The following is a 24,791-nucleotide window of genomic DNA, read 5'->3' as shown; positions in this document are numbered from 1 at the left end:
ATACAATTGACATTTAGGAAAGAATAAAAAGGCTTTTGTCAATAAACAAATAAAAACATTGTGATGATTTAATATGCTCATAAGCAGTTAACGAAGAAATACAATTTCATTCATTTTTATCTTAATTGTTTTAAAAAGAATTTTAAATTTATACCTGATGAGCTTTATAGCATATCCAATTATTAGATTGACCGTTGGCGTGTTGAAATGACAATTCTGCGTTACATATGTCTGACTCCGCTTGTCTAATCCAGCGACGAGCCTCAGAATCCCAGTGATACGGTTCTTCCTCAGTTTCATTAGTCCCCCTAGAGAACGTGAAATCATCAAAGTTATTGAAAGGTCTCTTATATCTTGTTTTATTTTTCCAACCTCTACGATATCTACTCCAATATCTATTAGACCATGAAGTCCACTGTCCCGATGAACTGCTGCCACCAGAAGACCATTGAGAATCAGCACTGTCCTCATCGTCATCATCAATCAATTCCTGTCCCTTTTCAAGACGAGAAAGACATTGCTGTATATATTGAAATACTTTTGTGCAAATATTTTCATTACCGTGATTTTTATCTGGATGCCACCTGAGAAGCAGCCTTTTTATAATTCGTCGTCTTTCTGTTCCTTCTTTTGACCATGCTTCTTGTAGAATATTTCTTACTTCTTTTCTTGCATCTTTTAATGATACGTTTGGCTGTGACCTTAAATTATCTTTGCCGTCGTATACCGTAATTTCTGTACTTTTCACAGCCCTATTACGCACAAACTTGAATAGTTGATACGCCTTTACAATACGAGGAATTTCTGTTCCGTCATTAATTTCATATTCTTGAAGTAGGGGACACGTACTGTCTTGGTGCTCTAATTTTCTATTTATGTGAACAAAAATGTATGTTGCATCACATTCTTCTTCTGTTTCTTCTTTGTCTTGATCTTCATTAAGATCAGGATCTTCCACTTCAAATGCGATGAACTTGTACTCGTAATCTTGAATAATGCCATAATCATTATCTAGAAAGTCGTGCAAATACTTTGGAACAAATGTTCCGGGAACAGGATAAGTAGGAGATTCCTTTATTTCAATTGAAATATCGTATTCGTCAATTTTCTCTTTACTTAGAAAGTTTTCTATATCTTCAGGGGAGTGTTTCAATCCAATCATGTCCATTAAAATCATCATGCTTTCATCTTTCAGACACTTGTTGACTACACTGTTTAGGTGCAAAGTTAATTCTCGAGTTAGAGTTTGGAAGCACTTTTGATCAGACGAGTCAAAGTAAACACAAACTTCTTCATTCTTGCTTTTCTCCAAATGAACGGATCTCGTATTTTCCGTGTTTCTTATCATCGTTTCGTCACCTATTTCCCCATCATTGTTTATACAAGCCAGGTACAAATTCGTTTTGATTCCAGAGGCATGCTTGAAAGTTATTTCCCCTATTTTTGAAGCTAATCGGGCTTCTTCATCTGTATTCCATTTCATATTATTTGACCTAATAACGTGTCGGGTTAATCGGATAAATCCTTTGATGAAATAAGGACTGTGTATGAATTGTTCTAATTCGTTTGCTACCTGTACGTCTTTATTCACGATTCCTTCCAAACAAACTCTTTCTTTAATCAAATCAGTTAATAAATGCGGCCTCCATTTTGGTGGAAGTCTTTTTAGGCTATCAATACAGTCTTCCACTTTTACGTTGGTAGGAAGCCTTTCAATTGGGAAAAGGAACTTGATTTGTTTGGAAGAAATGTTTGAAAGCTGGCATTCATAATGTTTGTTATTAGCCAGTACCATCATATTTGAGGGCTCAAGGGTCTCATCCTTGCAAAGGAGAATCAACTGACCATTTTGAAAAGGTATGTCTTCATTTTGCTGGATCAGGTATTTGAAAAAAGCGCCCATTGCCTTTTGACTATCAGCATAATCTTTAGGCAATAGTGGTTTGGATATGCCACATTCACTTGCAATGTCGTTTAAAACTTTTGAAAATACATCAGCATCAAGCTCGTTGTGTGCACCTAAAAACGAAAATAAATCATGGTATTTTGCAAGTTCATTTGGACATTTATTTAGGTATGGTGGTATCACTTCTTCCTCTTTACATACATTTACTACTCTCTTTGCTAGATGTATACATCTATATTGTTGTGAAAATATAATCGGCACATTTTCAATAGTCTTCACTAGCTCTGAAGTAAGAGCACAACTTGTCATGTATTCCTGTAATTGTTGATAAATAGATTCCATGACTGACAATAGTGTTGACGTGTCCAGTCTTGATGAAATGCCTCGCTTGTCACTTAGATTCCTGCCAACATTTATACAGTGTTGAATCAGTTTATCAGACGATGGGCGTTTACAAATACGTAATTTGTTAGTGAATTTATCTGCAAAATTTTTGGTCGTTGGATCAGCTTTCGGCGGCAGAATGTTTAATATCGTCCATGATATATTTTTAGACGTATTCAAGACAGCTCCTTCGAAACATATAAGCTTTGTGATATTGAACTGCTCGTGAATAGCCAACATATTTTCGTCTACAACAAAGGGTGTAACAAAACGAATAGTTGCGAGCTCGTTGAACTCATTTTCGTCAAAAAAGCTTTTCTTCATATGCATCAGATTGGTCAACACACTTTCCGACATGGTAACAGTCATTCTTGGATTAATCTTCTCGCTTTTCTCCACATGCTTTGCAAATCTTAGGAAAAGGGGAAGTGTCATGCTTTTCTGTAAGCCAATGAGTTCAAACATCTTCATTATATTTTCGTTTGATTTAAAACTCTCAGGCACAAGTTCAGATTCGTCACACATTAGCTTAAAAATAGGTTTTGATGGATCAAATAATTTAGAAACAAGTACTCGCTTTCTATCTGTTGTTTCAACAAATTCTGCATTTTGTAGCAAAGATAGAATGTCTATAAAACGATCTGGATTAGAAACTATATGTGTGCTTAAAAACTCTATATGTTTGTAAAATTCGTCTCTTTCAAGACAATCCTGATACGGAATGATATACTGTTCATACAAATCTTCCCATGACTTTTCATTTATTTGCAGGCGTTTGAACAGCTGTGGATAACCAGTATCCTTTAAAAGAACCAAACTATCAGCTCGTGCACTTAGTTTCTGCAAGCCATCGCTTGGAATATTCTTGTCCAAAATGATCCTTTCACGAAACTTGGAAAGAGGAACTAATTCTCCAGTATAGGTCTCGAAAAGAGGCAATTCTTGTAATATGTAAATGTCGCTGCCTATAGATCCGCAAGTATAATTGAAATACTCAAGTATTTTTCTTGCGTGATCAGTATTCATGCAAGATCCCTCAAGTTTTTTCATATTTATGAGTAGACATTTGGCAACGTCTTTTGGATTTTGTTGGTTGGGAATCAAATCCATCAATAATGTAAGTATTTCAGACTGGTCATTATGACCTTGTAAGAAATAAGTATTGTCAACTTGTTGAATATCCAACTTTGAAAATATTTCCATAAGAAGAGGATTACTTCTAAAACTATCAACATGTATCAATCTTTTCAAGTCACAATACGGAACAAGAAAAGTATCAGAATGTTCAAAGGATGGTATAAGTGGCAAGGACTGGACAAGCTGCAACTGACTTTTGAGAAAATTTATCTTTTCTCCTAGTCTAGAACGTTGAAATATATGCTTGAAAAAGTGCCAAAATAATTTAATCCATTCAACACTTGGCCTTTCGTGTTTCCAAACAACAGATTGTTGTGTTGTATTGATTATCCCTGTTTCTTGTACAAGAGAGGCAAATTCGTGCATTCCAAATGGTTGTAACGACCATATACGATTTAATTCCGACTTGAATGTAAAACACAGCAAAAAGGCGATCGGTCCAGATAGAAAAACATGATTTTTTGTTGGAAAAAGGTCACTAAATCGACCAGACCTTTCATTTAATATGTAAAACCTGTGATTCTCCGGCAGGGTATGAACAATATTATCATGTGTAATCATTAATGGAATTTTTGGTAGCTTTTCAAATACATACTCCTTGTTCTTCAAACAAAACTCTAAAATAATTGCTGCATCTTTGATAGAGATCAACACGGAGTTTTTTACATCTATTTCGGTTTCTATCTTGCATTTATCAGCTGCGGTGTCATTGAAAGAACAAAGAAAATCAACTACAATGGCAGGATTGATGCAGTCTATCTCTATTCCAGACTGGCGCATGGACATTTGCATCTTGTCTGTGATAAAAACAATCTTCATTCCTATGCGTCTCAGTATATTATTGAAATCAGACTTAGTATTATCTTCTTCATAAATGTCTGATTCCGGCATAGCATAAGATGTAAATTGATGACCAACATCCTTATATGGTGTCCATGCTAGTTCAGTTTCTTTCATCACATTTTTAGAATACCCATATCTTGTATACGTAGTAGCTAGAGATGGCAGAAAGGGTATGTGGTTCAAGACAAGCTCCTTGTACACACTCCGCATTAGATGTTCCCAGTAATCACCTTTTGCGTTGCATGGGAAAAGAGACTGGTACTTAAATGTTAAATATGTCACTGTCGAAGATAATTGTCTTTTCCCTGTAATGTCATAAAACATCTTTCCTTTGATGTACTCAAGCATTTTGACATAAGCGGGTGCAATAACGGATTCAATCAAAACATTGTTCCATAATGTACGATAACATTTGTCTGTCATATCCGATTTCCATAAGGTTCGTCTTGATTCGTGATCAAGCGAAAAATATCCCTGTATATGAACTGGCAAGTTAGTTTCTATTGGAAGTGGTAAGAAACAAAATGCTTTGCAGCTCTTTTTGCTATCAAAGTCCCATAAGGAACTATTGTGTCCCGTGAATAATGCAACGCCGCCATAAGGCGCCAGGCCAATTTTGTCATTAAGAAATGATTGTCTTAGTAAATCTGGCAATGTCTGGTGATTCTTGAAACCGAGCGATTGAACAATTATATATTTTTTCTCATTAGTATGCCCCTTTTTATATTCTGAAGCAGTTAGCTGATACAAGTATAAATGTTGTTTTGATGTTAAAACTATTTTTTTGTCGGTCTTCATATCTCTGCACATATTTGAATAATGAAGCATAGCTTTATTCTTTTGAAGTTCGCCATCTTGTTCAAATTGTAACGTGACAGAAAAATCTTCAACATATTTTCCTGATTGATGTGATGCTACTCGTACGGTTTTTATGTTTCTCAAAAACAGTACAATTTCTCCAAGTTCATTGCAAAAGGTGTCTAAGAGAGCCGAAACATCTTCAACACCGATTGGTTCATCTTTAATATCTGATGATTGTGCCATTTTGACAGTTCTCAGAGGGAAACGAAAAACTGTAACTTTGTCGCTATGAAAATATGCTTCGTGGTAGCCTTTCATCATATCATTATGGTGGCATCTTATTGATTCAACATTCTTATATCGTTTCCCGGGTTTTTGTCTGGTTACATTTGGAATATATTTAGCAAGAGGATCAAAGAAACAAATTGTTTCACCGTTTTCTATGTCTCCACCTTTAGTGAAGAATGAAGGAGCGTCAGTTAAATTATAAACTGCATTAAAACCAACGCCATAGCGTCCTGTTTGCGACGGATCATCAGCCTTACTTCCTCTACCCAATTTCTGTATGCCTTTCAAATCTTCGTTTGAAAAAGCACTGTTGTTATAAACACAAAGCGCCGGTCCTTGTAAGGGTATAAACTTTGCATCTGCTATATTCGTTTTAGGGTGCGAGTCATAATCTTTGAGGAAGACTATTTCAGTTGCATTTGCATCGTCTGCATTTTGTAAAAGTTCCTTGAATATACCAATATCAAGAGGGTATCCCTCAACAAGCCTTTTTAAACGCGTTACTAAAGGCTCGTCTTGATAAAAATCTGTAATGTCTTCCGAATGGTTCTCTAAATTCTGAACTGCCTTTGGTTTTATACCAAGATGCCTTGCTAAATTAGCAGTAATTTCATTATGCGCGTAAATCATGGTTTCACTTTTTTCAATATCTTTAAAATCATTAAAGCACATTTCTTTACAGTCTCGCAATATGCCATTTTCATCAGGTGCAAATATTGCTTCCAACTCGTCACTCATAATACTATCTAAGTCCCATCCAACAGCATCAATAAGACATTTGAGAATATTGATAATAGCATTGACCTCTAAAGGTTCTAACTGAGAATTTTTATTTTTAAGTTTAACGTCTTGGACAAAGAGAGCCAAATCAAGTGCTTTAAAGCTATCAGCAACTCCAAGAGTATTGCTTAAGTGTGGACAGAATTGTAGAGGTGAATCTGCAAGATGAAAGAGATACGGCTTACAGTCTCTTATAACATTCTTTGCGACATGTCTAGGGGAAACGAAACATTTTGATACATATTTTGATACATACACTGTTCGAATATCTTTTAACTGTTGTTCTATCTGTATGACATTGGCGGACTTGCATGAATCATCTAAGTGTTTATAAATTCTGCCAATTATATCATCGTTAGTTGCCGACATCTCTGTTGTACTGTTTAATGTCGCCACAGTTTTAAGCTGATTTATAACAACGCTATGTTCCACTTTTTCTACCGGCAGTCCATTCATGCCTATCTCTGAGAGAAATTGTTTTAGTATGTCTCCGTCAGAAACTCGGCTCACGCTCTCCTCAAATACAAGCGCAACGCATCCGACAATGTCTCTACACTCACTGTAAAAAAGATTTGGAGCAGTTGTGAAAAAAGCAAACTGTCTGTTTGCCTTATCGGTTAATGAATGCTTATCACATAGCACCAAGTTTTTACTATGTTCTTCACCTTCTGAATACCATTTAAATGGCCAGTCATCAGGCTTACGTTTAACAGGAACAAATGGTATATCCTGCATTTTAGAATATGTTCCCTTGTGTTTTGAGAAGTTTTCACAAATATATGTCAGGAAGTGATCGGTCCGTACGAATGCACAATGAATGCAAGAGCTGCTCAAATTTTGAATTGACTGGGCTCGGTCACAAACAATGTCATCTGACAGGAACTTACTTAATAAACCCAGATCTTCTAATGGTCCTAAAAGTTTTTTTTTAGAAAAGGTTTCACTTGGAAAACGTCCATCATTCTTACAAAAAAGTTTTGCTAACGCAGAATTAGGATTGATTAAATGACAAGGCTTTTTAAGGACCTGGTGCGGTAAAGATGGTATGCATTCATTTGATTTTAACCAGTTTTCTATTGAAGGATTGTCTTCGGAAATCATTATTGCATATTTCAAAATTGTATTCCTTTTTTCACTTGTTTCTTCAAAGCTTCCCAAGTTTCTGAAGAAAAATTGGAGGAAAAATTGCTCCTCAGTAACGGTTCTTTCCTTGATGAGTGTTTTGTTAGCTTCTAGTAATGACCTGTATATGTCATCAGGTATATCTATAAGAAACTGTTGTAACGACGATAAGACTTCGAATGCTAAAGGACCTATTTCTGACTTCCGGAACTCCATATCAAGAAAAAGGGTTTTTGAGATATCAAACCACTGTCCATTCCTTTCAAACAGGTTGTGTGAATAAGGGATTGTAATTTTGTTGTAGAAGGATTGTTGTAAATATTTCAACATTTGATCTTGTTCATTTCTTGGCCAGAGGTCAAAAAACTTCCATTGCTTAAGATCATATAATGGCTTTATTCCTTCGAGTAAATTCAAAAGAGCATGCGTCACTGGATCTTTAAGAATGTTTTCATTCCAAACTCTTTTTTTTCGACTTCCGTCATCTTCCGCCGACTGATGTAATTGCTGTCTGCATGCAGAAACAGCAAATTGCCCATTGATATGAAATGGAAATTTATGACCAATTGGCAAAGGCAGAAAGAAAAATAAATGTCCCTTGTCATAAAATCCATATGGAAGATTGTTAAAACCACATTTTTCTATGGCTATTTTGTTACATTGCCTGTGATTCAATGTCACTGGCACAGCTATTGCTCCAAGATTGATTGCACCCTTTTCTTCATAACTTTGTTGTACCATCTTTTCTTCAGTTCCTGTTGCCCAGCTTAGAAGCCAGTCACTTTTTGTTTCTTGGCCATCTGCTTTTAAACTGCCACCGCTATTCAAGTCAAAAATGGCATGCGTTTTGACATTTATCTTCACATTTTCTACTGATGAAATCGGATTGTCGGATAATTCTTTTTGCTGTTTCCGTCTTGAAGCTTCTTTCAAAAATGACCCAGTCACATTTGTATCTGACAACAATTTTGAATCTTTGCATGCTTGAAATAGCAGTTTGCTTTCCAAAGGATTCTTCTCGCTTTTCGAAAGGTAAAATAACTTAACAGAAGTGACATTTTGACTAAAAAGCAACATATTAGCTGCTACTGACATGATATTGTTAAACATTCTTTTCACTTTACTTTGTGTGTAAACTGCATCACTTATATCGCTTCCCTTGTTTCGAAGTGGTAACCGAAACAGTGTTCCGTCTATTTTTGGTGCTACATCATTTGTAAGCTTACATCCAAATACGTTCTCAAACGGTTTAAATTGATTTTTCATTTTCTTCATCATCTTAAGATTTTTCGATACTTTAAAATTAATTTTTAGACCAGGACTTTTACCAGATAAGGCTTTTCCAAGATAGCTTGTATGTGGATCAAATATCACAACATTATCTCTTGAAACAAAACTTGGCACATCAGTTAAATTGTAGACAGAGCAAAATCCAAGTCCAAATTTGCCAATTTTTGTTGAGTCGTTTCCTTTTGTTCCTCCACTTAATTTTGTTATGTTTTTTAAGTCCTCGTCAGTGAATTGTGCATCGTTGAACACCCAAACAGCTGGACCCTGACATTCCGCCATGCCATCACTAATAAGCTGTACTTTATAGTCATTATTTTCCCTCTCATCAAGTAAAATATGTAATTTATTGGCCCCGGCATCGTCGGCGTTCTGAAACAATTCTTTAGCAATAGAACCTTCAAGATATCCGTCATCAAGCAAGTTTCTTATACGCCTTGTCAATGGTTCCTCTTGGCCCCAATCTTCAAATGCTTCTGCGTTGGACAGCATTTGTTGTCGCAATGACGGTACACCTAGTGTCTCTGCAGTTAAATTCGGTACATCTGGGTGAACATAAAAGATCTCTTCCTCGTCTCCGATCTCTATATCCTCTAGCCACTGTGCATCACAAAATGTACACTGTTTTGTTGGTTTTAACATTAATGTCTGCTCACATTTAACTGGGAAGTACAGATCTTTCTTGCTTTTGACATATTCATCCTTGAAATCTTCTTGAATTTTATTTAGTATTGCAACAGCTAATTTACGTAGTTTCATCTGGTGTGGGATACTTACTGACTGTGACTCACTTTCTTCTTTTATTCTGTACAAACAATCTAGGTACAAATCGAAATTAAGACGTTCCTGGCAACCTATCCGAACAAAAAAGTTTCGAAGACTGTTTACTTCACTAGGAAGTTTATATAATAATGGTTCTAAATCTATATCTGTTGCCATGTCTTCAATATAAATATGATTTGGATCTTCGAATCCTTTTCCAAACCAAATATATCTTTTGTTTGACGCAAACTGTCTCTCAAAGATGTCCTTGATATCGAGACCTTCATATTCGGCTAACCATTGATACACTTTGGTTATCATAGACAGGCACTCTGATTTCATTTCCAAACGGAAATGGCAAACAATATTATATAAATGTTCAACAACCTTAGAGGCAGATGGCTGTTTCTGCCATCCAAATTTCAGAGATAAATTTTGCAACAACTTGCAATCCAACATGTACATTGTCGAGCCTACTAAATGCATGTACTCTTTAGACTTAATATCTACTGGTGAGCAAAGTGTTGGTGGTTCCACATTTTTCTGTGGTACGCAAGTTGGATAATTACCATCTGCAACTTTTTCTACTAAAATGCAACACTTCTTTGATATGTTACATGTGACAAGTAACTCACTTTTTTCATTCATTACGACGAGAAGTGCCCGACACTGCTTTTCATCAAAATTGGTCGTTCCATGAAGGCTTGAACATATATTTTCTAAATCTTGGCCTGTCACTTGGTCCCTAGACTTAAGACCAAGTTTTTTCAAATTTGCGATATATTGGAAGTCTTGACTAGACTCCAAATCTGGAAAAACCGATTGATCGCTAAACAAATCGATCAATTTCTGATCAGTTGGATCAAACAAAGCAGATGGTTTGTAGAATAAATCATCCGAGGCCTGTATAAACTCTATGTCTCTCATCCTACTGAAAATTTTGTCTTGGCAAAAAAGTGCTTTTTGTTCCATTATCCAATACATCAATATCTTTTTCTCTTCAGCTTGATAATTCTTGATTTGCTCCAATGTCTTTAAAATGACATCAGTTTCAGTTAATGTTTTTATTTGGAGACGTTTTGCAAATGAAACCTCTGTTTCAGACTCTATCTTTATCAATCTTTCTGGAAAACGTACAGGAATCGTTTTGCCAACATACAATTTGTTACATTGATTGAGCGAAACAACTTGCCATTCATCCTTTTTGGTGTAACCACGGAATAGTTTCAGCATTTTGAATACTGCAACACCACTAGTAGTTAAATTTGAAAGTATTCTACTTGAAACGAACTTCAAAAGCGTAGCTGCATTTTCACTTGATTTTGTGTTGAAACTATTAGCATGTAGTTCATCTATTTTTGAGAAAACAGAAATAAGACCTTGGCTGTTGTCCTCTGGCAAATATGTACGTATAAGATTGTAATCTAACCAATCAGGTACATTATCTGTAACAGTAACACCTAGGTAGTTCATACATCTATAGATTTCTTTGCTTCCTTCTAACTGTCTAAGTGATGACATATACAAAATATTCGCTTTCAGAGAAAACAGACACATACGTTTTTGTTCTACAAACTCGTAATCTAGCACAATAGGAAATATTGGGAGTTCACTAAACATATCCAACTTTAAATTGAACCGAGTTTTAAGTACTTCCCAAATAGCTCTTACCCACGATAACCACTTATCCTTGCTTTCAAGCGGTGCTACTATTTCATTTTTACAGTTCGTTGCATATTTCAACATCTTGACCATATCTTCTTCTGTCAACCTTTGAACGCATGCAACGTCTGAAATAAGTTGTATAGTATAAATTATTTTATTTAACTAAATGTACTCAGATATTTATTCAGAAACTCATTTTCCAGCCAATGATTTTCAAAGAAACGAATGCTGTAATTAAGTTCTTTCAATGTCAAATGTTATTATGATTGTTTTGATATAATAAATTTATTCAACTCCTTTTTCTGGCAGTGTAGAACAAGTAATTTCATACTGCAGTCACTAAAACTGGAGAAGACAAGCAGATGCAAAGTTGAGGGGTGGGGTATTAAGATAAACGACCAGACGTAATTCTGCCAAAAGTGTTTTTATTTTAGACATTATTTACTTGTAAGGTTGATCTTTACGCCGACTTCACACATTTATGGACATATAATCTAAATGCCTTTCCTGGATAACTTACCAGTACATTTGTATTTACCTTTTTCACCGCAAGTGACCAACTTCTTATCTCACATGATTTCTGAATCAGCGGTGAGAGGCAAATGAGATTAATTGTGTAGGAGAAAAATCGCCTTGACCGAGGATCGGACTAACGACACCTATATGATATATGCATTGCTCTTTCTTTATTTATCCATAGGGGCAGACGTAATTTACGCAAAAGAAAATGTGACTCGCACTATATAACCGTCACATTAACTATATACAGAAAAATATTAACTTGCATGCTATTTTGATCATGTATTGTCAAATTAAAATTTGCTTTACAATTGTTATAATATTGATAAAATTAGTATGCTTACTTTTGTCAGTAATCAGCTTGTATAATAGTTCTCTTATTTCTGGTCTAACTTTAGCTGACACAAATTCTGCTTCTTTCCCAGGAAAGAGATCAATAATGCCTTGTTCTTCAAAAAATATGGATTTGTTGGTTGAAAATGACTCAAATGAATTATTTGCCAAAGGAAGCAATTTCAAATCATCCAAAGAATTATATTGGAGGTCGAGCATAATGAAATGAAGAATGTCTTGCTTCTTATCAAAAGTAAGGTTCAAGTAGGATTTGTGTTGTGTCAAATGGCATCTTATGTATGCTGGTGTGACAAACTTTAGGTCTGAGAAAACAGACTTCAGTGATTTTGTCATATGTTCAGGAGTTGTAACATACTGAACATTATCTGTAAGTAAGAGATCTAGAATAGTGCTTTCACACCTTGTTGTATCAGGATATGGTTTGAAGTCTACAAATATTGCATCTTTTACTTTGATCCATTTACCGCCACCTGCTTTTGTGTACAATAAAGCCTGATCTTTGCTTAAAAGAATATACTTTTCCGCCATATCTTTCCATTGTAATTCAACTTCTTCCAAGTTTGGAAATGAATTATATACAGCCTGAATAAGAGGTTTTGTATTCTTTTCTTGCTTGCTTACTTCAACTAGCCCGTTAACTAATTCAAAGTAAGCCGGTGGAAACATTTCTGCTGCAAGTCTAAGATTCCATTCAATTTTCTTGTCACCTTGGGCTTGGGCATCGTCGTCTTTGTCTGGCCACCTAACTTGACGCCTATTTTGACTTAAAGCAAAAAATGCATTTAAATGCACTGGAAGTTTGGTTACAGATGAGATGTCTTGAGGAAGTGGCTGGTAACAAAATATATGACCATCATCATTTTTGTAGTCGATGTTCTCATGTATTGGTGCTGCAAGACCAACTAGGTGAAGGTATTTTAAATCGTCGTCTTTCATTAAGGTCTTTGTTCTGTCGGCAACACCTCCACCTTTCAGAACACTTACTATCAACCACCTAGCTTCAGCTGTTTCGCATATGTTACTTTCGTTTATCATTTTTGTCTTTACAGTCACGTCGTATTTCCAACACATGGTTTTATCAGGGACATTAAGTCCATTCTCCTTTAATTGATTCAAACAAGCAGTCCTTTTCCCTATCAAGTCATTTGTTTTATTGTCTATTTCAACAATGTAGAATGTTTTGTGTTTACCAAAGTTCATTCTTTTAATAGCGGTAGGACTCCCTTCTGCAGTATTCTCTTCTTTGTCAAGTTTTCTGCGTTTAGATGGAGAAATGCCTTCTTCAAAAGGCAGGTTCACGTACATTTTTACACTGCACAATCTATTAAGAAACAGCAGACTTCTTCTTGATTCACTGATAAATGCCTGAAATAGTGATAAGACCTCTTTTTCGCCATAAATATCATCTGACAGATTGGAAATTTTCTGTCGAAGTGGAAACAGAAACATGGTTCCTTGAAACTCTCCTGTATTAACTGATTCTTCTGAAAATCCAAATGTGTCTTTCAAAATATTGAAGTAACCTCGGAATTTTGATTTTTTCCATTTTGCAATATTCATCATAGCACAAACATTGTCAGGCTTACTTTCAAGTGGATCAATAAACAACGCCTTTTCACCACTTATTATGCATGGATTATCTACAAAATAGTGATAGTACGCTATTTTTGATGAAACAAAATACATATAAGACACATTTATATTACAAAGGATATATGATAAGGGATATATATTTTTCTTAATTATAAGTTACGAGTATGAACTAGCTGAAATTAAGTAATTTATCGTTATTTTTGGATTAACATTAAGTAGAAAATAAATGAGTTTGACATTGAGATTTTGCATATCGGACAATTTATACATTGACATATATTTAATTTCTTTCTTTTTTGACGAAGATCACTTTTTTTAATTTGAAAAATAATTTATCTCCTTTTTTACAATGATTACGCTTTTAAATATAAAAATTTTCTCTCAACAATGAAATATGTTTTGTATACTACAATAGACAACCAGACTTGCTATAAAAATACAATATATGTGATTATTCTAAACAAGCAAAAACGCCAAAAAAGGAATGAAAGCTTAAGGTTACATTATGAGGCAGGTTGTCTATGAAACTGGCATGTTATCCTAAAGAATTTTAACTTACTAACCAGTCATGTGAAAAACAGACTTGAATCCAAGACCGAATCGACCAATTTTCAATGGATTGTCCTTTTTTACGCTGCTGTAAATAGCTTTAATTCCATCCCAATCTGCGTCTGTAAACTTGGCATCATTGTAGAAAATGAGGGCCGGTGTCTGTGTTATGAGCAAAAAAACGCATGATAGAATTGTAAACATGAAAATGGTTAATATGTTATTCATATTGTAAATATCTGTTGTAATATTGACCTGTTTATTTTTTCATAATATACCTTAAATGACAAAACTGTATTTCTATGAAACTGCAACAGATACGCACTCAAAAATTTATAATAATTTTTACGTCTTCTTTTGCATCAACACTAGTGGTTTATCTATGTAAATCTAACTTATGATATATTATAAATATAATGGGGACGTTTGTTTTGGGTTTGTTTAAGTTAAAATAACAGTATGCTTTATAACATTGTTCAAATTACAGTACAATAACAATGTCAGATTGTTTTAATCATCACGGTTTTTGCACTATTTTTTGTTGGTTTGTTCAGGTTAAAATAACAGTATGTTTTATTAAGTCGGTCAAATTTCACTAATGTGTCAAATTACACTCATGTATGTAAAGTCAAAAGACCACCGGGTCGCGGCCAATTTTTTAATCAGTGATCATAATTTAGGAATTTAATAAATGTGAAAGTAAAATCAATTGCTAGATACCAAATATAGCTAAGCTGTAGACATTTTGTAGACATTCTGTTTCTGGAGAAAAAGATTTTTTAAAGCCTTTCCTATATTTGGAATCAAGTCAACCCGGGGCGGGGCCAATTTTGACCCTAGTGTTATGTTTTAAACGAACATTGTTATGGTCCACACACAAAATATCTGAGCTTCATGCTCTGGAATTTTGGAGAATGAGTATTTTAAATTTTCCTATATGACTATGTGATATGACTATGTGGAATCAAGTCAACCCGGGGCGGGGCCAATTTTGACCCTAGTGTTATGTTTTAAACGAACATGGTTATGGTCCACACACAAAATATCTGAGCTTCATGCACTGGAATTTTGGAGAATGAGTATCTTAAATGATTACCTCTATTAAACAATATAAAACAAGAAGTATATTTAAAAAGATACTCGGTCGCAGTAAGCATAATTAGGTTATTATGGAGTGAGTAGAAATGTTAGCTTAGCGCTTGTTTAATAATAACAGTATTTAACTGACAATTTTTTTTCGAAACTTCTTCAGATTATTTAAAAATAGACATGTATTCGTTTTTAAAAAAAATCCTTAAGATTTCCTTATTTAGTTTAGAAAGGCCAATGAAATTATGTGATTTTAAAAAGACCAATGAGAATCCTACCTATATTCATTTCTTCCCTGTATATTTTACAGGATGTCAAACGGTTCTCAGACAGGCTTTTTCCAATCAAGTGAAACCCGCGGGTCAGGGCTAATGTTGACCAAATACCATGATTTGAACATTTGATTTTTGGTTCACAGAAAAATGTTTTGCACCAAATATCTAAGCTATTTTACATGCGAATCCATGTCCTTTAAACTGCAGAGATTACTCTTGCAAGGCCTTGAAAGTAGTTTGAGCGTGAGGCCTATTGTGGGCGTAGTACGTCGTCATCATGTCCAAAAAGCTTTATGCCTAGTCATTTACCCTTTAATTTGCTAAAACGAATGTGAAAAGCCTCTGACACAAGAGGCAGATCATCTCGCACCATCCGTATTGTCTGACAGCTCTATAATGTTGGATATTCAAATTTTGTATGCTGAGATTAAAATCCCTGAAACCTTGAACAGACGTCTCCAAATTTAAACTGATCAAACCATCACGCTGATTTGCAAGTTTAAGTGTTAAAATCCTAACAGGAACGACAGAAATATTGACAACCCACGACCATCAATGCATTTAAGTAAAAGAAATCATTGCAAGTCAAGCGGCGAGAAATTGGCATCTGACATTCATACTTTGGTCTTGCATGATATCCATGTGTCCCATATTTATGCACAATTAATTCAAAATCCGTTCATGAAGGAAACAGTGAGGGTTGAGACTAAAAGGCGTACAGACAGCTGATTATCAGATTGTCAACTAAAAGAGAATATATGCCATAATCGGGGGCATAATAGAAACAAGAGCTGTCACAGGAGACAGCGAAGCTCGACTAATAAAATACTGGACGCAGTAAGGAGGACAAAACTATGAAAGAAAAATCCATTATGTATAATTATGTATTAAGTTATAGAAAAAAAATAACATTTGTTAACATTTATTCCAAGATTAAGGGGAATAATTCTAGAAATAGTCATGCTAGTGTTATGGACCTTGTCACACAACATTTGTGTAATGATAAGAAATATATATTTGAAGTTTGAAGTAGATACCTTAAAAAGTAAAGAAGTTATTATATTTCTTAAAGAAAATCCTAAGTTCAAAGACAGATAAATCTGTAAATATTGCTTCTAGAGTTATGAACATTGTCACATAAAATGTAATTGATGATAAGGAATAAGTATTTGAAGTTGGAGTTAGATACCTTTAAAAATAAAAAAGTTATAATAAAAAATAACATTTCTCTAGTAAAAAAATCTAAGTTTATGGAGAGATAATTCTTGCAATATTGGTGCTAGAGTTATGAACCTTGTCACATAAGATGTGGATGATGATAACGTAAATATATTTGAAGTATGAAGTTGATCCCTTTAGAAATATATAAGTAACGGTAAAAAATAATATTTTTTATGGAAAATTCTAAGTTCAAAGGGAAATAAATCTAAAAATATTGGTGCTAGAGTTATGAACCTTGTCACATAAGATGGGGATGATGATAACGTAAATATATTTGAAGTATGAGGTTGATCCCTTAAGAAATAAAGAAGAAACAGTAAGAAATAGTATTTTTTGAGGAAAATTCTAAGTTCAAGGGGAGATAAATCTGAAAATATTGATGCTAGAGTTATGAACCTTGTCACATAAGATGGGGATGATGATAAGGTACATATATTTGAAGTATGAGGTTGATCCCTTAAGAAATAAAGAAGTAACAGTAAAAAATAGTATTTTTTAAGGAAAATTCTAAGTTCAAGGGGAGATAAATCTGAAAATAATGGTGCTACAGTTATGAACCTTGTCACATAAGATGTGGTTGATGATAAGGAACATATATTTGAAGTTTGAAGTTGATACCTTAAGAAATGACAAAGTTATAGTGAAAAATATTTTACTGCACCTAAACTTTAATCTAAAATCTGGACGCGGACGCCGACGCCGGGGCGAGTAGGACAGCTCTCCATATACTTCGTATAGTCGAGCTAAAAACAAATTACCTTTTTCAAATAAAGGAGTTCAACTATAGTGAAAATCGGCCCAAATTTTGATTTTGATAAAACTTGGGCATATGACACAAAAATATGTCCGAGGTAGGTTTTTATTGATTTTCGTATCACTCTGTCCACGAGAATTATTTGGTTTTCATTTAAACTGTCAATACAAAGAACGTACAATAAAGTGATACCATAATTATATATACCTTAAAGAACTTTCCATACTTTAGCCCTGCAGTCCTGTCCTCGGCGTTTGTTTTCCCCTCGTAAAGTATACCCATTTCTGTTGCCTCGGCATCATCAGCGTTCTGAACGAGCTCCTGTATTTGCCACATGCTCAGAATTATTTTAAATTTAACTTATTACATTGTACTTATTTGATAGAGTAATTCTAAATATAACTAGAAATGTGTCATCATGCCACAGATGCCCCCGCATGCAGCCAAAATTTCAGATCTTAAAATATTCAGTTCCAAATTTGTTTCCACAATTTATTTTTTTCATTTTAAGTTCAAACCCCTTAAAACTTTTCAATGTTAACACAAACCATTTTCATACAATGTTCAAGGCACTGAAATTATTCAGTCTTAACCTTTTGAAAATAGCATATTGCATATTTGTAGCCAAAATAATGGCTACATACATTCCCACAAAAGTATGAGTGCTGAAACTGAAAGTTCAAATTTTTTCCAACATTCAAGAAAGATAAGTTTGTTCAAAATCATTTTACCGCAAACAAATTCAAACTTAAACTGTTTATTCCTAAGATGTATCTATATTATTTTCAAAGTGAAAGGGACATAACTCTGCCAAAAAATCATCGAACCATGACCAAATTCCAACTTGACCTGCCCATTCCTTTGATATATCCATCTGTCAAATTTGAGTTGAATATGTAACACAATTGGGTAGATAATGAACAGAAACTGTGAATTTCATATAATTTTCAAATTGAAAGGGGCATATAACTCTGCGAAAAATCATCGAACCATGACCAAATTCGAACTTGACCTGTGCATTTCTTTGACGTATCTATATGTCAAGTTTGAGTTGAATGTGTTGTACTGTTGGGGAGATAATGAACGGAAACTGAAATTTTATATTATTTTCAAAGTGAAAGGGGCATAACTCTGCCAAAAATCATCGAACAATAACCAAGTTCGAACTTGACCTGTATTTTCTCATGACATATCTATATGTCAAATTTGAGTTAAATGTGTTGTACCGTTGGGGAGATAATGAATGGAAACTGAAAATTTCATATTATTTTCAAAGTGAAAGGGGCATAACTTTGCGAAAAATCATCGAACAATAACCAAGTTCGAACTTGACCTGTATTTTCTCATGACATATCTATATGTCAAATTTGAGTTAAATGTGTTGTACCGTTGGGGAGATAATGAACGGAAACTGAAAATTTCATATTATTTTCAAAGTGAAAGGGGCATAACTTTGCGAAAAATCATCGAACAATAACCAAGTTCGAACTTGACCTGTATTTTCTCATGACATATCTATACGTCAAATTTGAGTTAAATGTGTTGTACCGTTGATGAGATAATGAACGGAAACTGAAATTTTATATTATTTTCAAAGTAAAAGGGGCATAACTCTGCCAAAAATCATCGAACCATGACCAAATTCGAACTTGACCTGTATTTTCTCATGACATATCCATATGTCAATTTTGAGTTGAATGTGTTGTACCGTTGGGGAGATAATGAACGGAAACTGAAAATTTCATATTATTTTAAAGTAAAAGGGGCATAACTCTGCGAATAATTATCAAACCATAACCAAATTAGAACTTGACCTGTATATTCTCATGACATATCCATATGTCAATTTTGAGTTGAATGTGTTGTACCGTTGTGGAGATAATGAACGTAAACTGAAAATTTCATTTTATTTTAAAGTAAAAGGGGCATAACTCTGCGAAAAATCATCGAACCATAACCAAATTCGAACTTGACCTGCATTTTCACATGACATATCAATATGTCAAATTTGAGTTGAATGTGTGCAACCTTTACTAAGATAATGAACGGAAACTGATGATGACTGACGGAACAGGGTAACACTATATGTCCCGGCCATTACATGGCGGGGGCATAAAAATATAGCCAACATTTTAAAAATGTTACTATGCTAGGAAACAAGCGTGAAACGAAGTCATGTGGAACTGCTAAAAATATCAGTTATATTTGATACTTTTTGTGCATTTCATCATATATGCTTTTGAAAGTACATTTGCATGCTTTTATCAGATTTTATTATTGCAAAATACTACTTAGTCAAAAACTTCTTTATTTCTTGTTTTATTTTACAGGGTTTAATATTTCTTATTCAATTTTGTTTGTGTGATAATTTCGCTTGTCCTACCTTGATAATTTGAACATCATTCCTGTATTCATCAAGAATAGTTTTGATCTGCTGTAGCAAGGTAGGTTGCTTGATCCCCGAATATTCCTCACCCTCCGACTCCGAGCTAGAGTCACCTAAAACATTCAAATTTCACTACATAATTGTCTGTGTTTGGCAAACAAGTTTCCCTAAGAAAATATTTTATGAAATACATACATTCAAACAGATCTTAATCGTTTGTTAACCAAAAGTCCACCCACCTTTTCAAAGTGTAAAGCTATTTGGGGGAGTTCGGAGGCCGGACATGTCACCTGCCATGCTGTTAGAGAATTAGATTTTGAAACATAAAAACAAGCGAGATTTTACGCACGCTTAGATGGCCGTGAAAGAATGGTCAGCTGTGCACTTCCTCATAATTCTACCTAGACGAGTGTCTGTTTAGTGGTTGGAAGTAAAGGGGACACGTTCCGACATGGTAATTACACTACGTCCGTACTAGTAGTACTGGTTTTATACTTTGACAGGACAGATACACTTAAGTCAAGGTCGTATTGTGCCAGGAATCCGACATCTTACACGTCAGTCATTGCTTAAACCAATTATATGACGGTGTGTTAGTTGGATATCGGCCTCGTACATCAATCTTTCTCTTTCATGCTTTAGGAAAGACCTCATTAGGAATTTCATGAAATTCACATGAAATTCTTTCCTGAAAAGAAAGACCTCGTACACGGTTTATATTTTACACATAATGAATAGTTCATTTATTAGGTGAGACAATGCGTTCGCAACCAGATAGTTCAGTCAGTAGAGCCGCGGAGCAGTATAAACTTTCGATGGAGTGTTCTGTCAGTGTGGCTGTAATGCATATAGATCTCCGAGAGCTATATCTGATAAGAATGGACATATGAAGCTCCCGGGAGCTATATTTGCCAACAACATGAATCGGTTTCAAAAGAAATGACTGAAAACCAGATAGATGTATTAACACGCTCCACCAATTTCCGGTTCGTTCGGTATATGTTGCTTGAACAACTATTTTGTAAAACAAAAGTTATAGCGAACTTGCAACTCGAAGCGGAGCAGACTTTTTATGAGGTTTTGTGTTAAGATATGATACGACGCAGTTCTATTTTTTTGGCAGTCTTTTCAACAAGGATAATTTTGATAATATATGTCTTTTTTACGGAATAATCGTTTGTGCTAGATAAAAATGAAGATTATTCGCGGTTTATGGCAATGATCTGTTGCTTTTGATTATTTAGAATACATTGTGTGATGTCCAATATAACATTTAATTTGAATTTTTAAATTGCGGAAGCTACTTTAAACCATGAACATGTTACTTAATTTATCATAATATCTGAAATAATTGTTTATATTTTCTTGTATGTTCAATATTATTCCCTTTCTTGCAAACATATAGAAGTATATGAACTTGAATCACAAACTTCATTTTGGCCAGCTATGCATTTAGTAAAATGTGGTTCTGTATGTTCAGGGTAATAGCTGATTTTTTGTTGTTTTATTTCAAACTTTCACTCTACCATTTAGCTTTACTGAGGGCAAGGACCTCGGGTGCGCTTTTGTGCATTACTTCAGGCATAATGTTGCACCTGCAGAGAACCGTCGACATTTTGAAACTTGCTTGCTAGGTTTTCCACGCGAAAGAATCAAAAGTCCCTGATAGTTTCGAAATTCTTAGCAGTTCAGTGCAAGTGATTTGAAGTCAGTAAACATAAAGAGTTCGGCCTCGGTCGGACACACCTTTCTGTTACAACAAAATTTGTTTTGGTCCTAACTGTCAACTGTACAAATAAGTAGGTTTTTTCTTTAAAAAGTTAAGTTCATTTGAATTAATTATAAAGACAATTACATTTAATTTCTTATTATATTAAAATATTTTATCAATTTCTAAGATCACTTTTTGCCTTGACATTTCGATCGTTTAAAAAAAGTATGTGTTAGTGGTGTGAATAGTAGAGTAATTTTCAATGTAAACGTGAAGTCATTTTTTGAAAATTTTTGTTTTATGTGTCGGGCAATTCATTATCAAATAAAAATCGCACTTAAGTATAAAGGTATGTTAAGATGCCATGTCTCTAGTCTGTAGAAAATGCGATGCGATAATCTGACCTAAATTTTCTCATCCTGGCTTTAATTCAATGAGTGACCTCTGCTTTTGACTTAAGGTATACATTACCTCCACTTTGAAGAGTACTCAAATTAATAGGCTAGAACTACTGTCAACTGCATTGAAACTGAGGGGCGCGGGTTCAAGCCCCATAAGAGGCAACTTTTTTTCTTTCTTTCTTTTTTCTTCGAACATTATTTGTGTCTTTCAGATCACTCTTGATAAGTTAAAAAGGAGTTTTATTTTAATTAAAAAAATATTATTGGTATTTATTGGCTAAATTGTTCCAAATTTATTATCAAACATGGTACCTGATATATCCAAAGTCTAATAAAATAAAAACTAGACGATAAAAGTATTTTATATTTGACAAGCGCAACGAATATACTTTTAAGAAAATTTATGCAAACTTTGAAACAGTCCCTGATTTGAGTAAATTTTAGGGATATCTTGAATAAGGCCCTCCAAGTAGAAAAATGATCAAACAACTACCTATAATGGGTGGGGTAGGGTAACATTTGTATACATATTTCAAACAATTTGAGTAGAAACAATAATTTTGTTGGGTCATTTGTTAGCTGAATGCTATTATTTGTTTTTTAAAAATGTTCTATAGGAAAATATTTTTTTTTATAATGGTTATATAAAAGAATATTTAGAGTTTCTCATTTCTGAAGAAGAGCCCTTCTAATAGCCAAGTTTTACTTAAGAAAAATCTCCATAATTCGTAAACCATACGGTAAACTTTGTTTAAATTTTGCATTCTTGCGTCTTTTAAGGTATATAACTGACTTATGTTGTCAATTTTATAGTTCCTTATAGTGCCCATTAGGGGGCTCATACCTTAAGTTGTAAACATGAAATGTTGTTGGATGTTACTACCATACTTAACGCATAATTTAATAACTGAACTAATATGCAGCCTGCAATGAAAATACAACTGCGTCGTATCATATTCTATTTTCAACTGCGTCGTATCATTTCATACAAATTATTATTTTCCCGGAAAATAAACATTTCTTTTTAATGAAATTTTAATTAATGATGCAAAATAATATTTTGAAGTTTATGGTGAACTCTGAAACGGGTATATAATTGATTTGAAGGAAAAAATGATAGATAAAGCAACATGAACTTCGTCGAATCTACACAATTTCATAAAAAAATCTGCTCCGCTTCGAGTTGCAAGTTCGTTATAACTTTTGTTTTACAAAATAGTCATTTCCAACAAAAAGAGTTATAAGCAAAAACATCCCTTTTTGTTCCAAGATTGCGCGTTTGTTTACGTTTTGTAGGATACGATGCAGTTTGATTCCCAGTCCTGAACCTATATTCGTTGCAATTGTGATAAGAAGCTGACAAATAAATAGAACTGCCACTGTCATGGCGTGAATACCCCCGCATACCACTTTGTCAGAATCAACAGTGACCATTGAGAGCTCAAAGACAACCTCCCTGCAAAATCTGAGGTTACTAAGCCAGTGCATTTGCTAAGTTATGTATTCTACATGCTACAAATGTAAAATGTCAAATCAATACACTGCGGACAGGCATTCTTAAGCATTTGAGCAGACAAGCTTATTAAAGTATAATCCCTGTGACCTTGACATTTGACACAGTCACCTAAAAATCAATAGGAGTCATATACTAGTCATAAACAACCTAAATACCAAATATGAAGACTTTTGACCAAAGCCTTCTTAAGCAATTGAGCGGACAAGCGTTTTTTAGTCAAGGCCCCTGTGACCTTGACCTTTGACCCAGTGACTTCAAAATCAATAGGGATCACCTAATGGTCATGATAAATCTCCATGCCAAATATGAAGATTGTGGGTCAAAGGATTCTTAAGTTATTGGGCGGACAAACTTTTTGAAGTCATGGTCCCTGTGACCTTGACCCTTTGACCTAGTGACCTCAAAATCAATAGGAGTCATCTAGTAATTGTGACTAACCTCTATGCCAAATATGAAGACTGTGGGTTATAGGATTCTTAAGTTATTGAGTTATTGGGCGGACAAGCTTTTTGAAGTCAAGGCCCCTGTGACCTTGACCTTTGACCTGGTGATCTCAAAATCAAGAGGGGTCATCTACTAATCATGACTAACCTCCATGCTAAGTATGAAGACGGTGGGTCAAAAGTTTATTTAAGTAATTGGGTGGACAAGTTTTTTGATGTCAAAGTCCCTGTGACCTTGACCTTTGACCTGGTGACCTCAAAATCAATAGGGGTCATCTACTAACCATGATTAACCTCCATGCCAAAAATGAAGACTGAGGGTTATAGGATTCTTAAGTTATTGGGTGGACAAGCTTTTTGAAGTCAAGGCCCTTCGACCTTGGCCTTTGACCTGGTGACCTCAAAATCAATAGGGTCATCTACTAATCATGACTAACCTCCTGGATTTTAATATGTAATTTTTTTAATCATTTATTATTAACCGAAACAATAGGTTACAGAAATCACGAGTATGTAGAGTCGAGGTGTATGTCTGATGTTATTTTTGTTGTCTTCCTTTTTTGCAAAATGAGCACCCTAAGTACCTTTCCGTGCATTCTTTTCTTGCGCGAGCAGGCAAGTGGATAGGACCGTTGACTTTCAATAACCAAGATATCTTCCTTGCTACAAAATATCAACATCCCTTGCAGGAATTGAAAAAAAAAACGTTAAGGCACGTGATTTGTAGTCAGTCACATTGACCTAACGGTCTTGGACGTTCACAACATAGAACTTAGTTACTGAACAAAATATTACATAAACTTACCCATTTTTACACTTTTACGTTAACATTTTCTTGGCTGCATGTACTTCATTTCATTCAAACATTTTACGTGAAGTCCCCTGCAAAGATATATAAATTCAATTCAATAAATCTAATAACAAAAACGATTAAGGAAATACAAATGTTTTGACAATATTCGTTTAGCTTTACTCGTTGAAAGTTCATCTGATAAAAACCTGCTA

At 34.4% G+C, this 24,791-nt stretch overlaps 1 protein-coding gene across 1 annotated transcript in view; it reads right to left on the bottom strand.

The window, feature by feature from the left end:
• The window catches only part of LOC132736776 (sacsin-like), a 44,059-nt gene that overhangs the window by 8,377 nt on the left and 10,891 nt on the right, over positions 1-24,791 (bottom strand). The window contains exons 2-7 of the mRNA XM_060723997.1: positions 24,592-24,668; positions 19,713-19,828; positions 17,537-17,650; positions 14,005-14,152; positions 11,839-13,488; positions 155-11,100 (exon numbers count right to left, since the gene is read on the bottom strand). Of these exons, the coding sequence (XP_060579980.1) occupies positions 155-11,100; positions 11,839-13,488; positions 14,005-14,152; positions 17,537-17,650; positions 19,713-19,828; positions 24,592-24,595 (12,978 nt within the window). The 5' untranslated portion in view covers positions 24,596-24,668. The remainder of the gene's footprint in view (positions 1-154; positions 11,101-11,838; positions 13,489-14,004; positions 14,153-17,536; positions 17,651-19,712; positions 19,829-24,591; positions 24,669-24,791) is intronic.

This window comes from Ruditapes philippinarum, unplaced genomic scaffold (assembly GCF_026571515.1).
Source record: "Ruditapes philippinarum isolate M1 unplaced genomic scaffold, ASM2657151v2 ctg172_1_1_1_1, whole genome shotgun sequence".
Classification (NCBI taxonomy): Eukaryota; Metazoa; Mollusca; class Bivalvia; order Venerida; family Veneridae; genus Ruditapes; species Ruditapes philippinarum.
Note: the sequence above shows the minus strand (reverse complement) of the source record. Positions and strands in the feature narration are given on the sequence as shown.